This window comes from Hylobates moloch, unplaced genomic scaffold (genome assembly GCF_009828535.3).
Source record: "Hylobates moloch isolate HMO894 unplaced genomic scaffold, HMol_V3 SCAFFOLD_1, whole genome shotgun sequence".
Taxonomy (NCBI): domain Eukaryota; kingdom Metazoa; phylum Chordata; class Mammalia; order Primates; family Hylobatidae; genus Hylobates; species Hylobates moloch.
In genome coordinates, this window is record NW_026652276.1 from 225,532,211 (window position 1) to 225,559,523 (window position 27,313).

Below are 27,313 nucleotides of genomic sequence, written 5' to 3' on the forward strand. Positions count from 1 at the left end.
CCATAATTTTAATCTCTCTTGAACTCCCTCCTTAGGCATCTAAGCTAAATCTCATAACTCATATTGTTAGAGTAGGTAGTTAGGCAGACATGAGCACAGCAGGAGAAGTTCCCTCCCCAGAAATGTCAGGGGACCATAGGTGATGGTCAGGCAACTGTTAAACTGTTTCTCTAAAATAATTAGTGGCAGACAGCACCAGGGAAAGGCAACCTCCCAATAGATAGCAAACACCTGGAGCTGGTGATCAGCTGCTTCCTTATAAGGTCTCTGGAGTTGGGCGAGGAGGCTCAGCACGCACACTGCAAGAGGCAAGATGGTGGAGTTTAACTGGTATATGATCTTCCTCTAGGAATACTTGACTGGTAAGGGAAAAAAGGCTCACATGAGCATGCACACAACTTTAGGAAACACACTGAGCATGTGGCCCCTCCCAAGTGCTGGCTGGCCACTGGGCCACTGGCCTACTATGCATGCAGACAGCCCACCCTAAAGGAAGAATCAGGGGAGAAGAAACACAAACCCCAAACTACGGCCATGTATAAAACCCCAAATCAAGGTCCAAACAGGGCACTCAGATCTCTCAAGTCACCCGCTTGGCCCTCTTCCAGGTGTACTTTGCTTCCTTTCGCTCCTGCTCTAAAACTTTTTAATAAACTCTCACTCCGGCTCTAAAACTTGCCTCAGTCTCTCCCTTTACCTTAAACCTACTTCTGCCCTCAGCTGAATTATATCCCTGAGCAGGCAAGGATGGGGTTGCTGCAGACCCGTACGGATTCGCTGCTGGTAAAAATATCACCTAACCATTGCAGGAAGAAACTTTAAGATAAACTTTCAACGTAGTCTTTTCCCTGAAATGAATCTCAGGAAACATCTACTTAACAGAAGTCCTTGGCATAAAGTGAAACTGCCAGTTTTATGCAGGAGTCTTATATACTATGCAACACTCTTCAGATTTCTCTGCATTTTGAAGCTTGCAACCATTTTAACAGTCCGGTCTTCATCCCTTGATTTCAGCTCTTCACAAATCTTTGTATCATAGAACAGAAGTTACAGAAAATGTTGAGCACATGGGTTAAAAGGTAATGGGGACAGCACCCCCAAGCCACTTCATACTTGCTAATACCCCAACCCATAATACTGTCTCCTCTCCCAAACTCTCAATGCTGCCCTATCCATTTTCCTAAGCCTTTCCTATGTTAAGATTAACAACTCAAGCTCAGTACTTCCCTATTTTGTTTCCTTTACTTGGAAGAAAAGAAACACAAAAGGGGACACTACAAACATAAAAAGCACAGCTTCTGTTAAGAGAATCACAAAAAACCTACTCTTTAGTATTTATCAATAGGCCTGCTTCTTACAATAGTTAAAGGCTCCAGAACACCAAGGATTATCCTAGTATATACGTGAAAGAACTTAACATCTCAATAACCTAAAAAAGACAAATTATTTTGGAAATGAGAATTAACTGGCCATTTCAGTATACCTGATACTTCAGATACCTTTAGTTTTTTTTCATGTACAGACTGATCCTTATAGAAAAACTAATGAAATGAGGAACTTCGGTCGGCTCAAAAATCTACATCATTCACAATATGTGCAAAATTAAGACCCTCAACTCCCCCAAACATAACAGACTTCTTTAGATGTAGCTTTGAATATTCAAGGTCTCCAACGGTTTGCATCAATGGTTATTCTCCCTATTTCTAATGTTTGCAATAAAACAGTCACTCACACTCTCCCCAAACAATATAAAATGTGATATAATAAATTCAATTAGAAAGGATATACCTAACCATTTTAGTATTTTCTAGCAATGTAAGCCATACCAAATTCATTCTTTCATTGATTGTCATTAATAGCAATTATGTGACAGATACTGCACTAGGCACTAGAGACACAGTGACAAAAGACATTACAGCCATTCATGTAACTACCTGATTAGTGGGGTGCTAAGAAAGAAAAGTTAATGGTTAAATAATTTTTATGCTTTGAGAGAAATGTTAGTACAATTGTAATGTGAAATTTTAAGTTCACTAACTTAAACATAGTTCAATTTAGAATACCAAGAGTTTTCACTATAATTATATTAGACAAAAAAAGTTCTTTACACAAAAATCACTTGTGATAACTTATTCCCTCTAGTATCACAACTATCTCAACTACAGATGTGAGCTTATTCACATATGAGGTTTGCATTCTAAGAAACATAAACATAATGTTAAGAATACTAAAGAGTTCTACGATGATAAGAGGGAATCAGGAATTGCAAAAATATGCATCAAGGCATCAAGAATCAAGTTCTTCTGCCTATCTACCTTGGCCTAAAACTTCCACTGACAACTCAACAAAAATGCTCCTTGGGGAAAAAGAAAAACAAAAAAACTCATGGTTTCATGGGATAAGAACAGAGATTCAAAACAGCAAATGATATTGAACATTATTTTCCAACCTAGAGATAATCCTATAAAAGTTAAAGAATAATATAAACAAACAGTTAATGAAGACTGTTTCTTACACAAAACCTTCCAATAGTATCAATTCTGTGACACTATCCCATCTTTAACTGTATTTTTAGCACCCCAAGAGGTTCTTACGTACTAGCATCATTTTCTTTTTTGATTTTGCAAATCTGATCACCCTGCAGATATCTTATTGGATGCTGCAACAAATGAGGCATGTGGATGCTTTTCTGCTATCACTGGTGCCAAAAATAATTTACACTTGAACAAATACTTGTTGAGGATTCAGGCTTAATATCCACACTGTAGTTCTGAAATACGGTACGGTATTCCGTCCTTCGGGGTCCATGCTTTGGAAATCACATTTAAACAGTTTAACAGAGAAGTGGTAATAAGTTATTCTAATCATTAATAATTGAATCACCTTATTATGAATTCCACTTTTTAGTCAGGTTTCAGGGTACTTAATAGTCATGTTGGTCAGTCCCAAATAAAGTAAGAAAGCAAAGAAATAGAAATGCTAATTAAGATTACCTTTGTTCCAAAGATGACGAAAATAGTTGTCCAAAGGCTGATTAAGAATTACAAGGCAGTACTTCAAATTCCCTAGAGAAAAAAAGAAAGCAAAATAAAATAGATAAGTGAACTGAGTCTTTTGTTCCCCTTATATGAGTCTAAAATCATACCCTACTAGTACAGATTTTCAGTATACACAGAACTAAAGTTCAATCACAGTGAATTCCCCATACCTTAATTTTAAAAGGCATCATACATTAACAGGTCCTGTTTTACTTAGTATATCTGTCACATTACTATATTGTTGAGCAATGTATCACAGAAACAACTGGGTAAACTTTTTGTAGGGGGTGAGGAGCACAAATGTTCTTGATATGAATTCTCATCCTTCCAATATATACAGTACTTTGACACACCTATCCTTCTACCTGGCTAGTTTTATATCATCCTGACCTTATTTATCAAATGGTATGGGTCTAGTGGGTGTATATTTTCACATTCATTCATATTCTTTTTCTCTCTTTCTTTCCTTCCACCCTTACCCTATCCTGAACTTTCCAAAGCAAAACCCTGTGTGCTTTCACAAACCCTACTAGGTCTTCTCATGGTTCTCTTATTCCAGGTTTAAAATGACATTCCAAAGACAAAGATGAAGAAAAGTTACTTTTAAGACATTCATTCCACACCTTTTATAATGTACTTAAAATAGTGCAAAGCAAAGTACAATCAGGTATTGAAAATCTGTCATTCAGTTCAGCCCAAGCGCCCTCCATTTCATTTGTGAAATATTAAACGTTTAAGAAAAATTGTTTTTTAAGCAATCTCACTGTTAGAAATGGAACACAATAAGTAAATAAAAAGGGTATGCCATCATCCATAGCAAATATTATTAAGTGCCAATTGTATACCAGGCACTGGGAGTACAAAAAGGGATAAGATTACAAGCTGTGAGATGAGACACTTACAATAAAGATGATTTATTCAAAATACAATATAACGGAAGCACAAGAGGAGTGCCAGATAAATAGATAAATGAGTATAGTGGGAGTTCAAAGGCTAGGAAGCCAATAAAGTCTGGTGTCATCCCAGAAATTTTTGTGAAATGTAGATTTTTGAACTTGATCTTACAAAGAGAAAGAAGGTGCAAAGAATAAAGGAAGGGGCTTTCTAGACAAGAGAAACAGCCCACAAGAAGCTGCTCTCCTTATCCATTAGGGTTACTCCAATGAACAGTTTCAGAAGCAATGCCCTAATGATGTGATCACAGGACATTAATACTAACATCAGTAATTTTATTATCTTAAACATAATGTTTAAGATAACACAGGAATTTAAGTTGATGCCTCAACTTAAATTCCTCTACAAAAGAGTGATGCAGTAATGAGTAGTACACACAATTTATATAATTTGGAATCCATATAGAGATCATAGTTGAAGGTAAAAGAGTAGGCAATCCACTGAGATACTGCACAAAGCAGGGGAGGGCAAAGAGAGAAAAGAATAAAGATGAAAGCAAAGACATTGTGTTTTCCTCACCGTAACAGAGCTGAAGGAGGTCAACAGAGAAAATACAGAAGGAAAACCCATAAAGGCAGAAGGATAAGAAGGTATTTCCAAGAACATGCAGTCGCTAACACAGCAAGCTACAGAAATGTCAAGGAGATTGAACAAGAGGCCGAGGGGAGGGAGATCTCAAAGAAAATCCGAAAATTCATAGAGGGAGACTCAAGACAGTGAAGTGACCAAGGAATTAGTGAACAGTCAGGAGTTGATTAAGAAGGAAGAATAGTCACCTTTCCTTAAAATATAAAAAGTTAACTGTGAGAAATGGAAAAAATAATGCAACAAAGTCCAGATAAAATATTTTAAATATAGAAACAATCTTATATCCTAAATAGGGGAGGGAAGTAAGAGGAAGGGAAATTGTGCATTTGTTCTTTCAACAGGTATTTTCAGAGCACACCTTGTTCAGGCACTGCTCTGAACAGCAGTTAAGAGAAATGGCATGTCCCCCACCCCCACCCCCACCTGTAATGTGTATCTCCTACTGAAAAAAAAGGGACTGAGATTGAGGCACATGAAGGTGCATCATGTGCCTCAAAACTGAGGTTGTCTTTTTTTTTTTTTTTAAGAGATAGGGTCTCACTCTGCCACCCAGGCCAGAGCACAGTGGTACGATCATAGCTCACTGCAGCCTCAAACTCCTCGGCACAGGTGATACTCCCGCCTCAGCCTCCTGAGTAGCTGGGACTACAGATGCACACCACCATGCCCAGCTAGTATTTTTATTTTTTGTTAAGAAGCAGTTTCCAACTCCTAGCATCAAGCAATCCTCCACCACCCAAAGTGCTGGGATTGCAGGTGTGAGCCACTGCAACTGTCCCTATTTATTAATTTTTAGAGATGGAGTCTTGCTCTGTTGCTCAGGCTGGAGTACAGCAGCACCATCTTGGCTCACTGCAACCTCTGCCTCCCAGGTTCAAGTGATTCTCCTGCCTCAGCTTCCCAAGTAGCTAGGATTACAGGTGCCCACCACCACGCCTGGCTAATTTTTGTATTTTTTAGTAGAGGCAGGGTTTCACCATGTTGGCCAGGCTGGTCTTGAACTCCTGACCTCAGGTGATCCACCCACCTCGGCCTCCCATATAGTGCTGGGATTACAGGTGTGAGCCGCCATGCCCAGCCTGCACCTACAACTATTTAAAACAAGGTAAAATAACGTAAGAGGGGAGAATTAGAGTGGAATATGGTACATTTTTAAAACAACTGTGTAAAAAACAGATTACAGGACATGACAATCCATAATTTTAAAAATAGAAATATAATTGGAATTAACTAAAAGGTAATATGAAATCATATCTGTCTATAATTTTAGCACTTTTCCCACTGATTATGAGGAGGAGACTTAAGAGTAGGCGTAAACAGGATGGTGATGATAGCTGGTTTTGACAATTGGCAAAATCACTTGCCAAGAGGTCAACAGAATCCAGGATGTTTATTTGGGCAGCTTTAGAGTTAATGATTATGGTGAAGACCAGTAACAGCCTCTTCTTTAGTAAGAGGATCCTGAGGGGATTTTTGTTCATTTTACTGGGCCAGGTAAGAAAAAAATAACCTTGTGGCAAAATGTGGTCACGAGGCTAAGTTCTGGCCAAAGAGATGTATATAGCTTTCTTTGTTATATCTGGAAAGTCTCCTTAAAATAAAGGGGGATTTATCTTCTACTCCTTTCCTTCCTCCTTCCTGCCATCTGGAAGTAAGAATTGATAAATTCATTGAATGAAATTCTAGCAGCCACCTTGGATCATAAGAACAAGGGCATCAGAGTAAAGAAGCCTGGGTTGCTGATGACTTCATGAATCTTCCTCCATTCCAGCACTTCGCTACCTGCCTCAAAGCTTATCTCACATGAGTGAAAAATAAACTTCTAAGTCGTTTCCTAATCTTGGCCTTAATTCTGGAGAGCACTCCTAGAAGCAATAGGTCCTACCATGAGTTCAGGAGCCAGGACTGGAAATAGAGCCCCTGCCACTACTTTATGAGAATTTATTAACAGGTTGTGAGACTGCAAATCAGTTTCTTCCTCTCCTTTCCTTTCCTTCCCAGTGGTTCTCGGATCACTCAGAGGAATTTATAAGACATGAAAATTTCTGGACCCTATCCTACACCTTTCAAATTATATCCCTTGGCATGAGGCATGGCAATCTACATTTTACAAGCAAGTTATTCTACCACAGGTGGTCCACGGACTAAGCTTTAAGAAATCCTGCTTTGTTATCACCATACCAGCTTCCCAAACCCAGATGGTGCTTGTTTCATAGGCTAAAATCTATCGTCTCAGTGGGGGCAGTGAAGTTTAATTGGGCAAGGTAATGCATTTATTATTTCAAGTAATATGTGTCAAGCCCTGAACTAGGTTTTGGGGATGCAAAAACGAAAAAAAAAAATAAAACATACTTCTATGCTGTACAAGTCGCTGTTATTTTGGGTTTCTATATTCTAGAGAAAAAAAACCTAATTGTAATGAATGCAGTGATCACGGTCCAGATCGTGTTAAGGTAAAGATGACCCAGACAAGAATTTGAGATGACTCTAAAGAAGAGTAGACAAGCATCAAAATGCAGGACATTAGCTCATTCATTCATTCCACCTGGATGGAGCATCAGTTTAAGAGATTCAGAGTCTGGTTTATGGTAAATGCTCAATAAGATTTCAACAGCAAGGAGCTAATAATTTGGATAACCCAATGGTCCTTTTCTCTGTAGCAAAGTCTACACTGCCAAAAGAGGCATTCAACAATACTGACTGTAAGTTTACATGAGTGATTGAAACTGCTGTTACTGATTATTTGATATATGAACTTGGTATTTTTGCCTCACAGAGCCATCTGATAAGAGAGGAAAGCACTATTATCCACATTACTGCTCCTCTAGACCAATACTTTCATTAAGGTAATATCCGTGAAGGCATTTCATTTTTGAAAAGAATGAAGCAGTATAAAATGTATAGTACAGTTAGGCTTTACTAATGATGTTATTAATAAAAAAGAATTAACTACTTCAGCTATTTCTATACGTAACATTTATGGTAGGCTGTTTCTGTATATAAAGTTATTTAGGTAATGGGATCTGACATTCTTTTCTAATCTAGTTTAGTTTTCTAATGAGATCTGATAGTCTTTCCTTTTCTAATCTTGTCTCTCTCCCGTGGAAGTCAGTATGGCATTTACTTTACGCTCAAAGCCTTCCTGATTACTAATCCACAGCGGGTTGCAGAAAAAGTAGCATACAGAACCACCATGATTCCTAAATAGCGTATGGGTGTTTCTCAGCCAAACATTCCACCACAATATATCTCCATATCACTCTCAGATACTGAATTATGGGACAATGCCTCTGGTTCTAAATGCCCCAAAATTCAGAAAACTCTGGGAACCAAGGAAGTAAGAAAAATCAATAGTCTGATTTCAAGTAGTTCTCCAGCTGTCACATTGATTCTGTTCCTGGGATATGCAAAAAGATTTAAGAAAAAAACTAGAAAGAACTTCTTCATTATGTTATAAAAATTATAAATTTTTTAAATCAGGTGTCCTAAGGCAATCTCAAAGACAAATGTAGGCACAGACAGCAGGATTTCAAATGTGATGGTGAAAGAACCTTTTCATTATTTATAAAAATGTATGATGCACTCCATTTAAAAGAACAAAGAAAGACAGACTAGTCTTAATCCTTCAAATGTTAAGGCAAAAGTCCCTGAATTGCTTTCTCGAATGCGCTTCAATTACAGAAGATGAAAAATCCCTTATCATGGATGTACTGAAACCAAAATGCTCCAAACTGCATGAAAATCCTGAGTTAAGTACAAAAGTCCAAGTTTATAACATGAAAATAAAAATGAGGTCAAATCATCAGCCTTGGGCTAAAAAGGGAAGAGGCCCTTTGAAGGTAAAAAACTAAACATAACAAGTTCAGATTTTAAGAAAGGGGGAAGGGCATCCCATCTGTCTTTACTGTATGTAGTTCTCCGTCTTCTGTAATCACAACAACAAAATCCTGCCTCTTTAGAAAAATGGCTGATTCTATTATTAAGGAACAATTCAAGATGAGCTTGGAGCACCAGGTAGTTCCAAGAAAGAAGGAAAGAACATGATCCCCCAAACAAACAAACAAAAATACCCACAGAGATGAGAGTAGGTCAAATGGGGCACAACGGTCAACTGAAAGAGGTCCCAATGGCCAAAACTTAACAATTTGAGCAAAAAATAAAGTAGCACTGGATTACAACCCAGAGTATGAAATAAATATCCATGAGTCCATATGGATTAATTAATACATAGGTAACAAGAGACAAATCTCCCAGGCAGAAGAATGCCAAATAAATTATACAATCCTCCATCCTAAAGGAGAAAGAACATAGCTATAGGCTATACACAGCAGAGTGGGCTGCACATAGTAACTTCCTTCCAAAGAGGATTATGAAAAGGGGGAGAAACCTTTACAGTAGAGAAATATAATAAACACTACACTTCAGGATGGTGATCAAGGTCAACATCAATAGTCACAAATCATGTTTATAGTATGTACCTTTAATATGATGTGATTAAAATGGCACTCTGTCTCCGGGTTCTCCCCCAAGTCTATAACCCTAGTCTAATCAGGAGAAAACTATAAGATAAATTCCAACAGAGGAGCGTCCTACAATACACCTTACCAATATTACTCAAAACTGCCAAGATCAGCAAAAACAAAGAAAGTCTGAAAAACTGCCACAGTCAGAGGAGCCAAGGGGACCTGACAACTAAACGTAATGTGGTATCCTGGAGGCGATGCCTGGATAGTAAAAGGACGTTGGGCAAAAACTAAGGAAATCTGAATAAACTATGGAATAATAAACTGATAATAATGTATCAATATTGGTTCATTAATTATAACAAATGTACCATACTAATGTCCAATGTTAATATAGGGGAAGCTGCTCATGGGGCTTGTAGAACAATTCTCTCTACTATCTTCTCAACCTTTTCTGTAAATCTTAAGTTATTTTTTTCAGTCTGTTAATTTTTTTAAAAAGCTCTGAGGCAAGCAAAAACAGAACCGAACAACTATTCCATCAGGTATTCATTCAGTGATTACTCCATGGGACAAAACTGTCAACCCTTACGATGAAAGCCCAAAAGCATGTTTGGACTTCAGGAAAAAAGGCAAAAAGAAACCCACTACGCCAGAAGGCAAAGATAATTCTATTCCATCTTTGGAAAACTAAATGACATCCAGATTTTCTTTTAATTAAGAAGTAAAACAAGAACAGAAGAGAAAATCTCGAGAAAACCAATTTCTTTTTATTTCCGACTCTGAGAAGGAAAACTATTTGAATTCTATGAGAGAGACCACAGTCACATCTCTAAATCAATGATCTCGAAAACGCAGTCATGCAACTCAGGAGTGAAAGGTTGACGTATTTTTCAATTAAAAAGAAATTAAGATGATATTTAGTATGCAGACGAGCACAAGGACCTCACTTGTCCTTATAGTAGATGGTCACAGGTTATCTGCCGTGAGACATGCTAAGGAAAAGTGAGAGCTGCACCACAAAGAGGTGTCAGCAGCACCTCACCCTCTTCTCCAGCATATCAGGATGACCTGCAGTTTACCTGTGCCCAGGAAAGTAAAACTACAGATTATTCAGTTTTGCATAATCTTCATAAAATGGGTAAGTGACTTAAAGATATTCTTTAACACATATTAAAGATAATACAAATTCTGCACAAGCATGCAAAAGCATACAAGTAAATGCTGAACTGATCACTTCTTCCTCCTAGAATTAGGAAGTCTTAACAAGCTTGAAGTAGACTCTAACTAGCTCTGACAAGAACTAAGGTCTGAAGAAAGGCATGGAGGGAGGAAGGGAAATTATAAACACATCTGAACTTCAGATTTACATCAATTATCATAAATGATAAATTTATCCTTCAGTATATAGAGTAGTAGGTCTCAGCCTCTCTGTAATCACAGATTTTTTTAGTGCCAGCTAGCACTGGCTATAATCCCAGCACTGTGGGTGGCCAAGGTAGAAGGATTGCTTGAGGACAGGAGTTGAGGACCAGACTGGGCAACACAGCAAGACCCTGTCTCTATAAAAATAAAAGTTTAAAAAATTAGCTTGGCACAGTGGCACATGTCTGTAGTCCTAGCTACTCTGGAGGCTGAGGTGGGAGAACTGCTTGAGCCCAGGAGTTAAAGGTTACAGTGAGCTATGATCATGCCACTGCATCCCAGCCTGAGCTACAGAGTGACACCCTCTCTCTAAATAAATGAATAAATAAGCAAGCAAGCAAGCCAACTCCTCCCCCAAGAGATCCTTATTCAACATGCCTGTAGTAGGGCCTATGCATCATGATCTTTTACAAGCACCGTAAGAGTCTAACAGGTCACCAAAGTTAAGAACCACTGGTGTGGTATCTTATGCTATTAGCTAATGACAGTGGAAAGCCCTCATAACCAGCAATGTTACTTTAAAACACTATTAATTTCATCTGTATGTCACTCTTTTTCATTGCTGTTCTCTGAAAATTATATATATAAATAGCCAACGATATTTGTAGATTTTCATAAACATAAATGAACTCTCCTTTGAAAATTGATATGGTATGAGATTTATTTAGGAAAAAAACTGAAGCCCAGTATTGTAAATGAAATTATGTTACAATAAAACACAATTTACAATAGAAAAAAATTAATGGTGAGTTATCAAGCGTTTTTATGTTCTGTTTAAAAAATTACTGAAACTCAGATAAAATGAATATTAGCCAAAGCACATGCCAGTCATTATATAGTTATTTTGCCAAAGGACCAAACACTATTATTATGAATATCTCATCCCTAAAAAGTATTTCAATTAAACCATGAAAACTCTAGAGTACTGAGTTTCATATTCATATTGCACAAACTTCTATATTTAAGCACAGGATTTTTTTCAAGTGTGCATAGGGAAATCAAAACCGTCAAGTCAATTCGTTCTTTGAGGAAATAAATTGCATGTGGACAAAGCAGAACTATTAAAAGGCTCTGAACAAATATTCCATACCAAAGTCTATTAAAATAATTGAATTACCAATGGACTAAAAAAATTGGTAAGTCACATATAAGAAATTGCTTCAGAGAAAGTAAACAAAGAGTAGAAATAAACAGGTACTTGAGAAATCTTTCTTGCCCTCTCCCAAGAGTGACCATATGGTATATGCCAGTTGTACCAGCATAACAACAAACTGTGTCCCCTTCCATTCATTCGCAAATTGTCCTGGCTTGGATAATAAATTATATAATCACTGTATCCTCCATCATCTTCGGCTTCCGCCTCATCCTTCTATTTCAGTCTCCAACAAAACTTACTTCAATGAGATGTACATCCTACCATATCCCATAAATAATGCTCGTCAGGGTCACCAGTGACCTCTTCTGTAAAACTCAATGACTAATTCTCAGTTCTCTTCTTGCCTAACACATCTCAGCAGCATAGCAGGGTAGATCACTCCTTGAATCTTTCTTCTTGAATGATCAGGGATGGGGGCAGGGGTGGGAGAAAGGAGGGGGACAGGAAATAAAGTAGGGAGAGAGTTGTGTGGTTGCACTTTGTGAACCATCTCCAGTTTCATTAGATTGTTCTTGAGCTATCATGATCAAAACATGATTTAACAATTTGAAGCCAAGACAACTGGTTTTTGCTGTTGTTGCTGTTGTCCTTTCTAGTACCCTTCCTGGAACATTTTGTATCATATTGATTTAGGCGTAGTACTCAGGGCTTCAGGAACTAGAAAGAGCCATTGAGTTTTAGGAGGCAGTAATTTCATTCTGCAGAGAATCACTTTAGGCAAGCAATCCCCCTCCCCATCCCTTGACTTGAGGAAAACACTCTCTATTGGTTCTCCTTCTATGTGACTGACCCACTCCTTCTCAGTCTTGTTTGCTGCTTATTCCTTATCTGCATAGAAAGTACTGAATAAAACTTGTTGAATAAATAGTGAATATCTCTAGCTTCTATATGTAAGAGTGCCCAGTGCCCCAGGTGCAGATCTTTGGACCTTTTCTCAATCTATACCCACTCCCTAAGTAACCCCCTTCAGTCTCATGGCTTCAAATGCCATCTATAATGGTGATTTCCATATGCATGACACCAACCCAGGGCTTTCCCCCTAAATTCCAGAACTCTATGTCTAACTGCCTATTCAACAATTCCACTTGTAGAGCTAACAGATATCTCAAACTCAACAAGTCCAAATCAGATTCCTGAATCTTCTCTCCATGCAAACCTGCTCCATCCACAGTGCTGCCCATCCCAGTACCACATCTACCACCGACACTCTATTCCCCGTGAACAGTTTTCATCTCTAGACTGTATAAAACAGCCCCCTAATTGGCCTCTCTGCTTCTACACTTGCCTCTCTTATACTCTATTCTCCACACACCAGCCAGATGGATCTTGTTAAAATACAGTCAGAGGAAGTCATTTCCCTGTTCAAAAACCTCCACTGGCTTCCTTTCACAATAAAAGTCAAATTCCTCACAAATCGCCTACAAAGCTCTACATGACCTGGCTTCTCTCTCTCCCTACTTTATCTCCTACCTCCCTCTCTCCTCCCCCACAGCCCCCATCACTGCAACAGACACACTGCCCTCCTTGCTGCTCCTAAAACATACAGAGCACAATGCCACCTTTTAGACTTACTGTAGATAGCCACATATTCGGTTAATGCCTTACTTTCACCTTCACGCTAATTCCTCGGCTCTCTGCTCAAATGTTAGTTATCATAGAACTTCCCTGAGCAATATATGTAAGACAGAAACACCTTCGACTCCACACTAGCACTCACTCTTAACCTGATTTGTTTTTTATAATAAATTTATCACCAGTTTGTTCATTCAATCTTTTTTCTAATGTCTGTCTCCCCACACTAGTACATAAATTCCTGGATCCATTACCTAAAACTGTGCCACATACACAGTAAGCACTCAGTAGGTATCTGCTGAGTGGCTCTTTCAGCAATGACTTTATGTCCATTTACAATAAATCAATTCCATATACTTTCTCTAAAAATCAAGTGACTTGTCCCCAATTTGAATAGGTACTCTTCCCTTGGTTGCTTGCCCAAAAGGATTCTTTGCAGAATGAAATTATTCCCTCCTAAAACTCAATGGCCCTTTCTAGGTCCTGAAGCCCTGAGTACTACACTTAAATCAATATGATACAAAATGTTCCAGGAAGGGTACTAGAAAGGACAACAGCAACAGCTACAAATGCCAAATGTCTTCCCTTCAAATCGCTAAATCGTGTTTTGATCATGATAGCTCAAGAACAACCTAATGAAACTGGAGATGGTTTGAAAAGTGCAACTATACAATTTCAAAGTTTGTAAATATTTTCTTTGAGAATAGATTAAGTATTTTTGAGGTAAACAGATGTTTAGGCTTACTACCTACATAGTGAAAGAAATCCATGTAATATGCCTTGAGCCCTACAAACCTGAGCATATATCTAGTTATTGTCGTCCAACCTTTCAAGTTGAACGTGTAAAGAGATTCTGAATGGTTTAAATCAATTTCCATCTAAGAGCATTACCTCCCATAATGCAACTGTAATGGGTCTGTCCAAGTTTACTAAACCTATTATAAAATCTATGCCACTATAAACAAAATGCCCCAATAAATTCTCACAAGAATCTATATATGTTACAAATGCATGAGAAAAAGAACACTTTATATTTTACAACTAGTAAGCTTCTGCTCTGTAGGAAGTGGGGGGAAGTGCAAGTGAAACCTAACAAAGTTCTGAGTCTTTCTTGACATAAAAGTAGAAGGCTATAGCAAGAAATGTTTTCTTTCTTTACCCTTACAAAGCTTAGCCATATTCTTGTTGCCAATAAACACATTCTAACTATAACCAAATGAATGGAGTTCTTTATCTTGGCACACTGACACCTCTGGATTGCTGGCAGAGTTCAAAGCTTCTCCATCAACTGTCCTTGCCCTGCAGACATGGGGCACAATAAACTGTGTTTCCTGTCAATCAAGAAAATCACTGCCTAGCAAACTGTACATGTAATGCCATAACCCTAAGGGTTCATCATAAAGTACTAAAAATTATATGCCATCACATCAGTTTTGACATGTTGACAGCAGGGCCCACAATAGTCTTTACACCTGAAAAGCCAGTTCAAAACACTTCCTGAAGGCAGACTCTAAGTTTGGAATGCGCTTCTAAATCAAACAGAAAGCCTAACTTTTATCCTTAGGCTACTCCTGCAACCTCAACCCATGTCCACCCATATCAAAAAGCACAGAATCTCTTCATGGCAAGCAGTAGAAGAAAGGCCAAAGAGGTTCAACGTGGCAGTAAATACTCCCTTTGAAAACCCTTTCTACTTAGGTTTGGTTAGGTTTGATGAGAATTATTTTGGGAAGAGTTGGGCTTTAAAGCTTTGTGGGCTTCACATGTATAACTGTATTCATCCATTCTCACACTGCTATGAAGAAATACCTGAGACTGGGTAATTTATAAAGGAAAGAGGTTTCACTGACTCACAGTTCTGCACGGCTGGGGAGGGCTCAGGAAACTTACAATCAGGACGGAAGGCAACTCTTTACAAAGCAGCAGGAGAGAGAATGAGTGCCACCAGGAGAAATGCCAGACACTTATAAAACCATCACATCTTGTGAGAACTCACTATCACGAGAACAGCATGGGGAAAGACACCCCCATGATTCAGTCACCTCCCAGCAGGTCTCTCCCATGGCATGTGGGAATTATGAGATTACAATTCAAGATGAGATTTGGGTGGGGACACAAAGCCAAATCATATCAACAATACTAAGAATAAACAATTATAGTATGTAGATCTTTTCTTTCTTTAATATTCCTTAAAGAGGACTTTGACTCGAGTTATACTTTGACTCGAGTTAGGAGAGATGGGGTTTCGCCACGTTGGCCAGGATGGTCCCAAAATCCTGAGTGATCCACCGGCCTCAGCCTCCCAAAATGGTGCTATCAGGCGTGAGCCACCACATCCAGCTTATATAATTGTGTGTGTGTGTGTGTGTGTGTGTGTGTGTGTGTATGTGTGTGTGTGTATATACGTATATACGTATATATATATAAAAGAGTGTGTATATATATATAAAAAAGTGTGTGTGTGTATATATATATATAAAAAAAGAGTTTGCTAAGTATATATATAAAAGAGTTTGCTAAGTATATATATAAAAGACTTTGCTAAGTATATATATATATATAAAAGACTTTGCTAAGTATATATATAAAAAAGAGTCTGCTAAGAAAGAGTATTCAAAGGTTTTGTTTTTTAATAAAGAATGGAAAGAACACAAAAGCCCATTGATGTCCCACATAGTGAAATAGCTATATATTACCTAAACTATAGGAATATGGGAATAAACATGGAACATTCTCCAAGACAAAAATAAGTAGGAAAGCAGGGTTCAAATAACAGATGTTACATTACCATTTGTGTAAAAAAATTTTTTTAATATATATGTATATTTTTACATATATATCTTTTCATCCTTAGACTATCCATCAAAAGGGAAAATGTTAGAACACAACAGTGAAAAGAAGCACTACTTTGCATATCTTACTCTTGTATCTTATTAATTTTGTACTTTTTAAAAAAATTTATTTATTTTTTTCTGAGACAGAGTCTCGGTCTGTTGCCCAGACTGGAGTGCAGCAGCGCAATGTCGGCTCACTGCAACCTCCACCTCGTGGGTTCAAGCGATTATCCTGCTTCAGCCTCCCGAGTAGCTGGGATTATAGGCACGTGCCACCAAGCCTGGCTAATGTTTTGTATTTTTAATAGAGATGGGGTTTCACCATGTTAGCCAGGATGGTCTCGATCTCCTGAACTCATGATCGGCCTGCCTCGGCCTCCCAAAGTGCTGGGATTACAGGCATATGCCACCACGCCCAGCTTTTTTTTATTTTTTACTTTTTGTATTTTTAGTAAAGATGGGGTTTCTCCATGTTGGTCAGGCTGGTCTCAAACTCCCAACCCTCAGGTCATGTGCCTGCCTCAGCCTCCCAAAGTGCTGGGATTACATGAGCCACTGTGCCTGGCCTTTTTTTTTGAGACAAGGTCTCACTCTGTTGCCCAGGCAAGAGGGTAGTGGTGCAATCATGGTTCACCAGTAGCTTCAAACTCCTGGACTCAAGTGATCCTCTGCCTGCCTGTCTGACAAGTACCTGGGACTACAGGAACACACTACCACATCAAGTTAGTTTTTTTGTTGTTGTTGTTTCTGTAGAGATGAGGTCTCTATGTCAGGAGTCCCCAACTCCCCAGCGGAATACCAGTACTGGTTCGTGGCCTGTTAGGAACTGGCTGTGCAGCAGGAGGTGAGCAGTAGGTGAGCAAGTATTACCACCTGAGCTCTGCCTCCTGTCAGATCAGTAGTGGAATGAGATTCTCATAGGAGCACAAACCCTATTGTGAACTGTGCGTAAGGGACCTAGGTTGTGTGATCCTTATAAGAATCTAATGCCTGATGATGCAAACTGGAACAGTTTCATCCCCAAACCATCCCTCACCCACCCCACCCCTTGTGCGTGGAAAAACTGTCTTCCATGAAACTGGTCCCTGGTACCAAAAAGGTTGGGGACCACTGCTGTATGTTGTCCAGGCTGGTCTTGAACATAATATATATCTTTATATATGTGAATATATAATATATAAATATATGTAATATGTATTTATATATAATATATAAATATATATTATATATGTGAACAAGTTTTATATATATATATATATATATATGTGAAATAAGTAAAACAGAAGAGTTTCTGATGAAAAGGAAAGCAACCTCGCAAGCAATGTATCCCACTCCTAAGAAGTTGTTGGCCAACAATCCTTAAACATTAGGCTAGAATATAATAAAGGATCACTAAAATGCTAGATTGGGTTTCAGACTACAAGTAAAGCAAATAATTTGTGCAACACTATCTAGCATCCTTTCTTCCCAAAAATTATTAAATAATTCATGCTGATTTGTCTGCGTAGATTGGAAACTTTTAAGAGACTAGAGAAAGGGACTTAGAACCACTAATTCCCTAAACAGCAAAAGGAGATGCAACTCACTCTAAACACCATGGAGGGGTTTTTCCTCCGCTGAAATAAGTTATAGGGAACTCAGAAAACATTTGTTCTTCAAAGCTTAGGGGAAGATTTTATAAAACAGTGTTATATTTAAGAACTTACTCATATCCATATCCATCCCAATTTCTAATGTTATTCATCTTTTTAAATTACTTCTCGACATACAACAGTTCTCTTCATCAATAGTTACTAGAAATGAATATAGAAAAGGTGTAACATGTCAAAACCATACCTTAGGAGAGTAGAAATGAAAAGCAGAAAGGGAAAATTAACTTTTTCTATATTTGCCTTTGGATCGGATAAATGTTTATACTAAGTCTGTACTACATTTAAAAGCTTTGTTAAAAAGAAGTGAGGATAGGAAATTTATGAGTAATTACAGAAGATTAAAACACATTGGAAAATTATTAACAGGCTGAGGTACACTTCAAAATATTTCTGTTCTGTCAGGGGAAGAAGCAGCAGCACACCAGCCACATATTAGTTAAAGGAAAGCAATGTTGCATTTGCATTAATTTAGTCACAGATTCATTTGATACTCATGTATGAAAGTTTTAAGAATTTTAACAGCATGAGCAATGCACTTTTTAAGTCAATAGCTTCAGCACTGAAATTATGAGAACCAAGTATATCAAAGTAGTAGTAGTTCAACAAGGAAAATAAAGGGGCCTCTTTCTTAGAAAAAAAAATTGAAGATAGCCGGGCACAGTGGCTCACGCCTGTAATCCCAGCACTTTGCAAGGCCCAGGTGGGCGAATCTCAAGGTGAGGAGATCGAGACCATCCTGGCTAACACGGTGAAACCACGTCTCTACTAAAAACTACAAAAAATTAGCCGGGCGTGGTGGTGGGTGCCTGTAGTCCCAGCTACTGGGGAGGCTGAGGCAGGAGAATGGCGTGAACCCGGGAGGCGGAGCTTGCAGTGAGCCAAGATGGCGCCACTGCATTCCAGCCTGGGCGACAAAGCAAGAGTCCGTCTCAAAATAAATAAATAAACTGAAGATAAAAGATACCTAAATTGCTTGCCTCAATTAATTTCAGAATAAAGTTATAAAACTACATCTCTATATATACATAGTGTGTATATAGGTACACCATATATGTCTATATATATATTGTGTGTGTGTGTGTGTGTGTAGAGAGAGAAAGAGAAGATTCTCACTGTTTGTGCTACTATAACAGAATACCATAGACTGGGTAATTTACAAAGAACAGAAATTTATTAGAGTTCTGAAGGCTGAGAAGTCCAAGATCAAAGCGCCAGCATCAATGTCTAGCAAGCGCCTTCTAGGCAGGGCCCTCATGACCCAAGCACCCCATCTCTCAACACTGCCATGTTGGAAGATGAAGTTTCCAACACATGGATTTTGGGGGACGCATTCCGAACAGAGCACATGTACCTAATATAGTTTTGAAACTATAAGATAATTCAACAATCTAGACATTTATATTGAGTGAGGAAGTACTTCCTAGGCAAACAAGCAAAGCAAGAAATCATCACTGAAAGTCTCAGTTTTGTTACCAGACTCAGCTTTTAAAGGCAAGAGCATTCTGAATCCCCAGCATCAAGCAAACTGCCTGGCACACAACAGATACTCAGTAACACTGATCAAAAAACTAATCAATGACTGAACAGCACATCCTGGTTTGACAGAGACTGTGTCAGAGACCAAGTGTCCAGCTCCACCTTGGCTCTAGTCTAGCAGGCTGATCCTGATTCTGTGAACCTGTCAGGAACCGTCATAGTTCCCAGGTCTTTGTTCATGGTTTTTCCTCTGTCTTGAATATCTTTCAGAATAGTACAGTGATTAAGTACATATGAATAAGAATAGTACAGTGATTAGGCACAGTAATTAATACAGTGATTGGAATCAGACCTAGCTCAAATCCAAGTTTTCTCATTTATTAGCTGCCTGACTGGAATATTTGGGAAATTAATTTAACATCTCTAAGCCTGCAAAGTGTGTACTATAGTAACAGGAGACTCAGTGAGATTATACATATAGAGAGCTGTATAGTGCCTAGCTATATAAGTAAATATTCAACAAACATAGATTCCTGTCCCTGCCAAAGACCTACTTATCTTTCAAAACCAACAGAAAATACTTTACCCCCTCCCCTTTCCCTACATCTTTTCTTTTTACCCATTAATCATTTTCACCTGCCAACCATGGTATTCAATTCTTTCTTCTAATAATAGCTATATACATCTCATTTAACAGTTTATAAATTTTAGATATGCTGAAAACATAACTTATTCATCCTAATAGCTTGAAAATTCAACATAAGACCTGGCACAAAGAAGTTATACAATGAACTGTTTCTAACATAACCTAAAAAAGCCATTCATTGTGCTGTTTCCTGTGTCACGAAAATAGTTACCCATAAAACTAAATGTGTGCACATGCACACAAACTAAACCATCACAATTTCAGAGTGTTCTAAATTTCTTTCCACTTAATCTTTAAAACTTTCTATGTCAATATTGCACAACAGAAGCACAATATTGCTTCTAACGATACTCTGAATGAACAGAAACAATCTTAAAACAGATGGGCAGATGAATGGACAGATACATAGAGACAGAAAGAACAAGGTAAAACACACTCAATATCAGCATCCCTCACTTAATGAAGTATATGATCCAATTCTAAATCAGCTAGAAACTGAATTTTATTTCTTCTCATGATATTCATTATAAGTTAGACATTGAATCTGAAGAAAATGAAACACTCCCACACTTGCAGGGCCAGTTAATAATAAAAAACACTTACAATTGCAAATGACTGGAAGGCTTCCATCTAAACTGCACTCCCCTCCCATTCTTCCACTCACATCCACACCTGGAAATGATCTCGGCCAACAAAAGGGAACATATAAAGTTTTCACACATTATGAGATGTGTATCCATAATTTTATGAATAAACAATGTGGCTAATCAACTCTCCACTTACAATTCCCTTACTTTATATGTAGATTATTTTTATTACAGGAATGGATTATGTAATCTGCTGGGTTCCCAAATCCTTTGTCAGGTCCTCCATCTTTCGGTTGTCTAGCATTTATGAGGACTTTGCTGCTCATTAGTACATCTACCAAAGGCAATGAAGGAAAGGAAAACAAACAGAAACAAATCTTTCATTTTGTTCAAGTGAGTTCTTACATCTTTTTTAGATGTATCATCAATTTAAAAGTGAACATATTTACACATTTTAAATCTCTGATGCGCATTCTAGAATACATTTAGAATGCATTTTACAGTCAATGAGATCTTAGCACAGTGTGGGTGTAATTGGCAATTGTTGTTACTTTTCTTAGAGGTACATAAAACAATGATGTATCTTATAATTAATGACATCAAGGATGCAATTTAAACCAGTATTTAAGCTATACTTATTATTATTATTTTACACCAATATAATGAATATTTGTGAGCTGTAATGAGGTTCATAAATAAATCAAAATTTGTGGAATTAAGATACTAGGATAAAAGATACCAAATATTAACAAAGAATAATCAACATGTTCTCTGCTTTTCTAACAAAAGCTAATGTTTATAATATTTAAAAACCATGATTTCCTTATAATGCCATGAAAAAACAGATGATATTGTTATTAATGCTTTGGATCCAATGAAGAACACAGGCCCAAAAATAGTGTGAAGAACAAAGGACTGAAGAAAACACCCAATGTGCCAAACGCAATGAGATCACAGGGAAGGGGAAGCTGTCCCAGGGGAATGGGGAAGGAGTCATAGAAGAGTCATTCTAGCAGTACTGAAGGCTGTTACAGTGCCCCATGTGGAGGAGGTAGGATAGTCCCAGAGAAAACACCACATGCAAAGGGTCAAACGCATGAAAAGTGGCCAATACTGTGAATGGGGAAAAAGAGGTAATGACAGCAGAAAACCTAGGAGAGAGGTGGTGGCCACACAGTAAAATATATTTTAGGCCATTTTAAGTAATGATCACCAGCTCCCTCTCCCCATCAATTTCAGCTGGAAGACTCAAATAAATGATTTTTTTAATCTCCATTTTGATATGGCTATTACTGGCCTTATTGCTTAGAGCAATGTCAAGGTGCTACATATAGCCCTAACATTGTCAATGTCTTCTTTAGATTTGACGCACTAGAATTAAAATGAAATCACTCAACATTATTTTTGCTAATCAACTCATGTTCTCCCACATTATGATTCAGGAGCTACGGCTTCTAAAATTACAGACTTCTCAAAGAAGCTAAAAAGAACTTGTGAATAAGATTATGAATGAAATCTAAGAAGACACGTTAAATCTGCTCCCAAGTATAAAAGCCAAAGAATTTATCCATTAGCATCTGCATAATAAGTGCCAACACAGCAAGCTGTCATCTGAAACTCTTGGTAGTTCCTTCCTTTGAGCCCTGATGAAGCAGGAGCCATAAGGTATGGATGTGTAAGGAGGTAATTAGAATTCTCATTTCCCCAGGTATTGTCAGCCCCAAGAGAATAACAAGGTGCTATTATTTTATTACATAGTAAGTTCTACTGTTACATAAACTGTATGTTATATTATAACTTCTTACACAAGATTACTATGTATCAAGTACTGATCTCACTCCACTAAGAAAGAAGCTCAACTGTGAGCTGAATTTTTATCTCCTATTCACTAGGTATCCCTAGTACCTAACACAGAGAAGCTTAGTAAATATCCAGTAAATACAAGTAAAAAGAAAAAAAAATTAGAAATCAAAGTATCATATATGCACTCTTTCATTTAAGCCCTACAAATTATGGGGAGAATCCTATTACTTTTCCTATTTGCCAAAGGAAGAACTAAGGCTTGAGAAGGAAAGTAAGTGACCAGAGGTCATTTGCCAAGTGGCATAACAAAGCCAGACTACTTTAAGCCAGTCTCCTGCTTAATCTCTAGGCCGCCCCTTTCCTATCTACGTGGATTTCCTTGATGACTACACTTAATGCAAATCTCAAGAGGTCTGTAGCATTAGGTTTAGAGAAAACTCAGGAAAGGCTAAGGGAAAGATTCTCAGCAACCCATTAGCAAACTGAGTTTCCAGCAGATTAACACACTACTTATGAACCTTTAAAGTAGAAAATAGAAAATTAGAGGAATCTTTTTTTTTTTTTTTTTGAGATGGAGTCTCGCTCTGTCACCCAGGCTGGAGTGCAGTGGCGCAATCTCGGCTCACTGCAAGCTCCGCCTCCCGGGTTCACGCCATTCTCCTGCCTCAGCCTCTCCGAGTAGCTGGGACTACAGGCGCCCGACACCACGCCCGGCTAATTTTTTTTTTGTATTTTTAGTAGAGACGGGGTTTCACCATGGTCTCGATCTCCTGACCTCGTGATCCGCCCGCCTCGGCCTCCCAAAGTGCTGGGATTACAAGCGTGAGCCACCGCACCCGGCCAATTAGAGGAATCTTAAGAGCAGCAGAATATACCACTCCAAAGTATGTCACAACGTTCAATGACTGTTTTGAGCTAAAGGCAATTGAGAAGAAACAGATACAAGAAAAGCTCTCTGCCTTCCCCCTATTTGCCTAAAAGCCAGACATAAATTTATAAAAGTGCCCCTCTTTCCTTCTCTATCAGAAAGGAAGGTAAATCACCAGAGATGACTTCTGACCCTTATCAGTCTAGAGAGGGCGCCAGAGAAACCTCTGCCCAAAGTACACTAACTGCCATTACTTTGCCCTATATTTATTTACCATTAGTCTCCCCTATATTTATACCTCCCCAGAATGTGTACCCCTAAATACTCAAGGTTCTTTTCCATTGTCATGTCCCCCCGTAAACACTTCTCATTTTGGGGGGAAGATGCTATATAAGCCATAGTTCTAAGCCACCTCTTTTGAGAGTTATTCTTTCCTTGAGTTTTCTCCCTTATAAGATATATACAAGTTAATGAATTTCTGTTTCTCTCTTGTTAGTCTGTCTTTTATTACAAAGGTCCCAGCTAAGAACTCAGAAGTGTAGAGGGAAAATTATTTTCCTCCCCTAAGAACCTCAGAGATAAAGGACAATTTTGGTGGAAAATGCGGTTATTGGAGTATCTTAAATTTTTCTGATTACTAATTTGTTTCTATTTTTACACTATTATTTTCCTTCTATTAATCTTTTAAAAGCATTTCTCAAATTATATCCAACAACTACATTATTTGGATTTTTCAAAGTAATATTTCATTTCACTAAATCTAAACCAGAGCTTATGAGAATGTTTCAAGTAATAATTTTCCACACAACTAGGTCATGACTGCCACCTGGCTGACAGTGATTGCAAGGTGCCATACAATTGTAGGAAGCTTAAAATATGACAGAAAAATGTGTCTCTAAGAATCCATGGAAAAAGAGAAAGAGCAAGAGAGTATCTCAAGAACAGAAGCATCTTGCTTCTTAAGAGCCTTACAAAAAATGGAGTACTAAGTAGAAGCTCGATAAATATCAATTGAAAACAATTACTGGTTTGCTTTGAAATTCTGCATATGTGGATAACTTCCTTTTTAAAAAATATTTAATCTGTAATATCTAAGGTAAAAAATGTACAACAGAAAAGTATATAACTTTTTAACATTTTTCCATATAAACTGGAAAAAAGAGTCATTTCTAAACTCTTAGATGTGTTGACATTTTATGAGAGACTGCATATTTGAATTAAAAAATAAATAAATAAAATGGAAAGAATGCACAGCAGATAAAGATTACTTCACACAAACATATGACTTAGTGCTTGGGAACCCCTACAAATGCTGAAAGGTTTCAATGGAAAACAAAAAAATAATTTTACTTGCATAGGCTATGGAGCAGGCCCTCACTGTTGGTAACTGTAATTGTGGATTTTCATATTATAGTTAATTTATATACTATTCTATACCATGTGCATGACAAATTAATCTTCATGCACACTTTATCAATATAAATCAACAATAAACAAAACACATCAATATAAAGCTTGATGTCCAACTTGCTTTTCTTCAAACGTGTGTGTGTTTGTGTTTGCATCAAACAAAAATAAGGTAGAGCTATAAGAACTTTAAGTTGTCAAAACAATGTAAAAATGCTCTCTAGTAAGAAAGCAAATACTTTAAAGGGCTGATATAGTGCTAAGGTTATACAAGCAAGGACTTTCTCCTTTTTCTGTACAACTTTTGATGGAGGAGCAAAAGAGAATAGTAGAATAAGAATCAAGCATATGAGAAAACACAAAAGTTTGCGGTCAGAAATTTCAGCAAGGGCACTGACTTAAAAAAAATGGAGAATTATCTACAAAAGATTTTGATAAAACTATATATAACACAAGCTCAAATGGATCTGAATAAATCTGGGAGAATATACCATGTTAAGGAGGAGTAGGATTAGACACCTTGTGATTAGGCTGAATGGCAACTGACATGTCAATTATGGAACAGGAAGAAAAACTATCCACAGGCCCATCTCTGGATTAAATATACTCTTTCTTAGTACCACAAGGCAGGGCAGGGCAGGGAAAGGGGAGAAACAGAACTTGATAAACACCTGTTTTGGGGGCTAAAAAGCAATATAAAAGAAATCACAGCCGGGTGCAGTGGCTCATGCCTGTAATCCCAGAACTTTGGGAGGCTGAGGCAGGCAGATTACCTGAAGTCGGGAGTTTGAGACCAGCCTGACCAACATGGAAAAACCCCGTCTCTACTAAAAATAAAAAATTAGCCAGGCGTGGTGGTGCATGCCTGTAATCCCAGCTACTTGGGAGGCTGAGGCAGGAGAATCGCTTAAACCCGGGGGGTGGATGTTGCAGTGAGCTGAGATTGCACCATTGCACTCCAGACTAGGCAAAAAGAGCGAAACTCTATCTTAAAAAAAAAAAAAAAAAGAAAAAAGAAAAGTAAAGAAAAGAAATCACAGACCTAGTCCTTATCTTTGGCTACCAAATGGGAAAATCTCACAAGTCCAAATGGACTGAGTCTAACCACAAAATAATATCATGGATTCAGCCATTACGACTCTTTAGAATTTTCTCATTTATTCTCCATTAAAGAGCAAAGAGTGGACACAGATGTAAAACTGGACCTGAGTTCCAGTTCTGCCAGTAGTTGAACCTCTGCTCTGTAAGGGCTATATGACAGCTCTGTCTGCAGGACTCAACAAATAAGAAACGTTCAGTATATAACTGGAGCTTTTTAAAAGTCAGTCCTCAATTTTCTCATCTATCTGTTTATTCAACATGTTTTAGCATGCTTGGCATTTTTATGAGCTCGGCATAAGGGCACTGAAAATAGAAATATTGTACCTGCCCTCCAACAGCCCAGAGTTTAGTGGGAGACAGACCATTAACACAAGGTTGTGGAAGAGAAATAAAGGCGTAAGAATAAACCTCAAACTGGCATTGCTTCAGCGCCGAAGTCATTTAGCCAATCTATCGCAAAACTGTTCATCAAAATTGGTATTAATCTCATGAGATAAATAACTCCTACCCATTTCTCAATGTATAACTACCACCATTTTTAATAAATTAGAATATCTGCATAAAATTAATTATAAAATTGATTCACTCTGTCTTTAAGTTATTTAAAAGGATTACAGAAAAGGGGAAAATGCCATATACCTGAATCACAGCCAGAATCTCTTTTAGATAATTTCTCAGATACCCCACTGTTAGCGATAAAAATTCATGGGTCTTATAAAATGTATTAATTTCTAATCATGAGGCCTATATTTGAGATTTTCTTAAGGGAAGAATCTCTATGGATATAGAGTCAGCTCCTTTATGAATTAGCTCCTTAATTAGTAGAGGGGAAAGAAGGCTCTTTTGCACTAAGAGGAACCACTTACATGGCTTCAACTTGGTTGTGTTCCCCAGAGAATGTTTTTGAGTCACTGATTTCTTTTTTTTTTTTTTTTTTTCTTTTTGAGACAAAGTCTTGCTCTTGTCCCCCAGGCTGGAGTCTTGGCTCACTGCAACTTCTGCCTCCCGGGTTCAAGCGATTCTCCTGCCTCAGCCCCCTGAGTAGCTGGGATTACAGGTGCCTACCACCACGCCTGGCTAATTTTTGTATTTTTAGTAGAGACGGGGTTTCACCATGTTGGCCAGGCTGGTCTCAAACTCCTGACCTCAGGTGATCCACCCGCCTCGGTCTCCCAAAGTGCTGGGATTACAGGCATGAGCCACTGCACCCAGCAAGTCACTGATTTATTAGGAACATTATGAGTAATCTCCTGGAAAAAAAAATGTTCATGTACACAAAATGTACATACAAATGTAGGAAATAACTTTAAGAAATATATATGTATTAGCGCCTGCATTGCTATAAAGAAATACCTGAGACTGGGTAATTTATAAAGAAAAGAGGTTTCATTGGCTCACAATTCTACGGCTGTACAGAAGTATGGTGGCATCTGCTTGGCTTCTAGGGAGGCCTCAGGAAACGTAATCATGGCAGAAGGTGAAGGGAAAGCCAGCACTTTACATGGCCAGAGCAGGAGGAAGTGGCAGGGAAGATGTCACACACTTTTAAATGACCAGATCTCAGAACTTACTATCAGGAGAACAGCACCAAGGGGGAAATCTGCCCCCATGATCCAGTCACCTCCCACCAGGCTTCACCTTCAACACTGGGGATTACAATTCCACTTGGGATTTCGGCAGGGACACAGATCCAGACCATATCAATATACTTAGTGCCCATTTTCCCTTCTCAAACAATTCAGG

At 38.1% G+C, this 27,313-nt stretch overlaps 1 protein-coding gene across 3 annotated transcripts in view; it reads right to left on the reverse strand.

The window, feature by feature from the left end:
• The window catches only part of TPK1 (thiamin pyrophosphokinase 1), a 411,439-nt gene that overhangs the window by 323,004 nt on the left and 61,122 nt on the right, over positions 1-27,313 (reverse strand). For all 3 annotated transcript variants that reach the window (XR_009209712.1, XM_032762053.2, XM_058427633.1), the window contains exon 2: positions 2,994-3,065. Coding sequence is in view for 2 of the 3 variants with exons in the window: in XM_032762053.2 (XP_032617944.1) it covers positions 2,994-3,065 (72 nt within the window). In the remaining variant the exon portion in view is untranslated. The remainder of the gene's footprint in view (positions 1-2,993; positions 3,066-27,313) is intronic.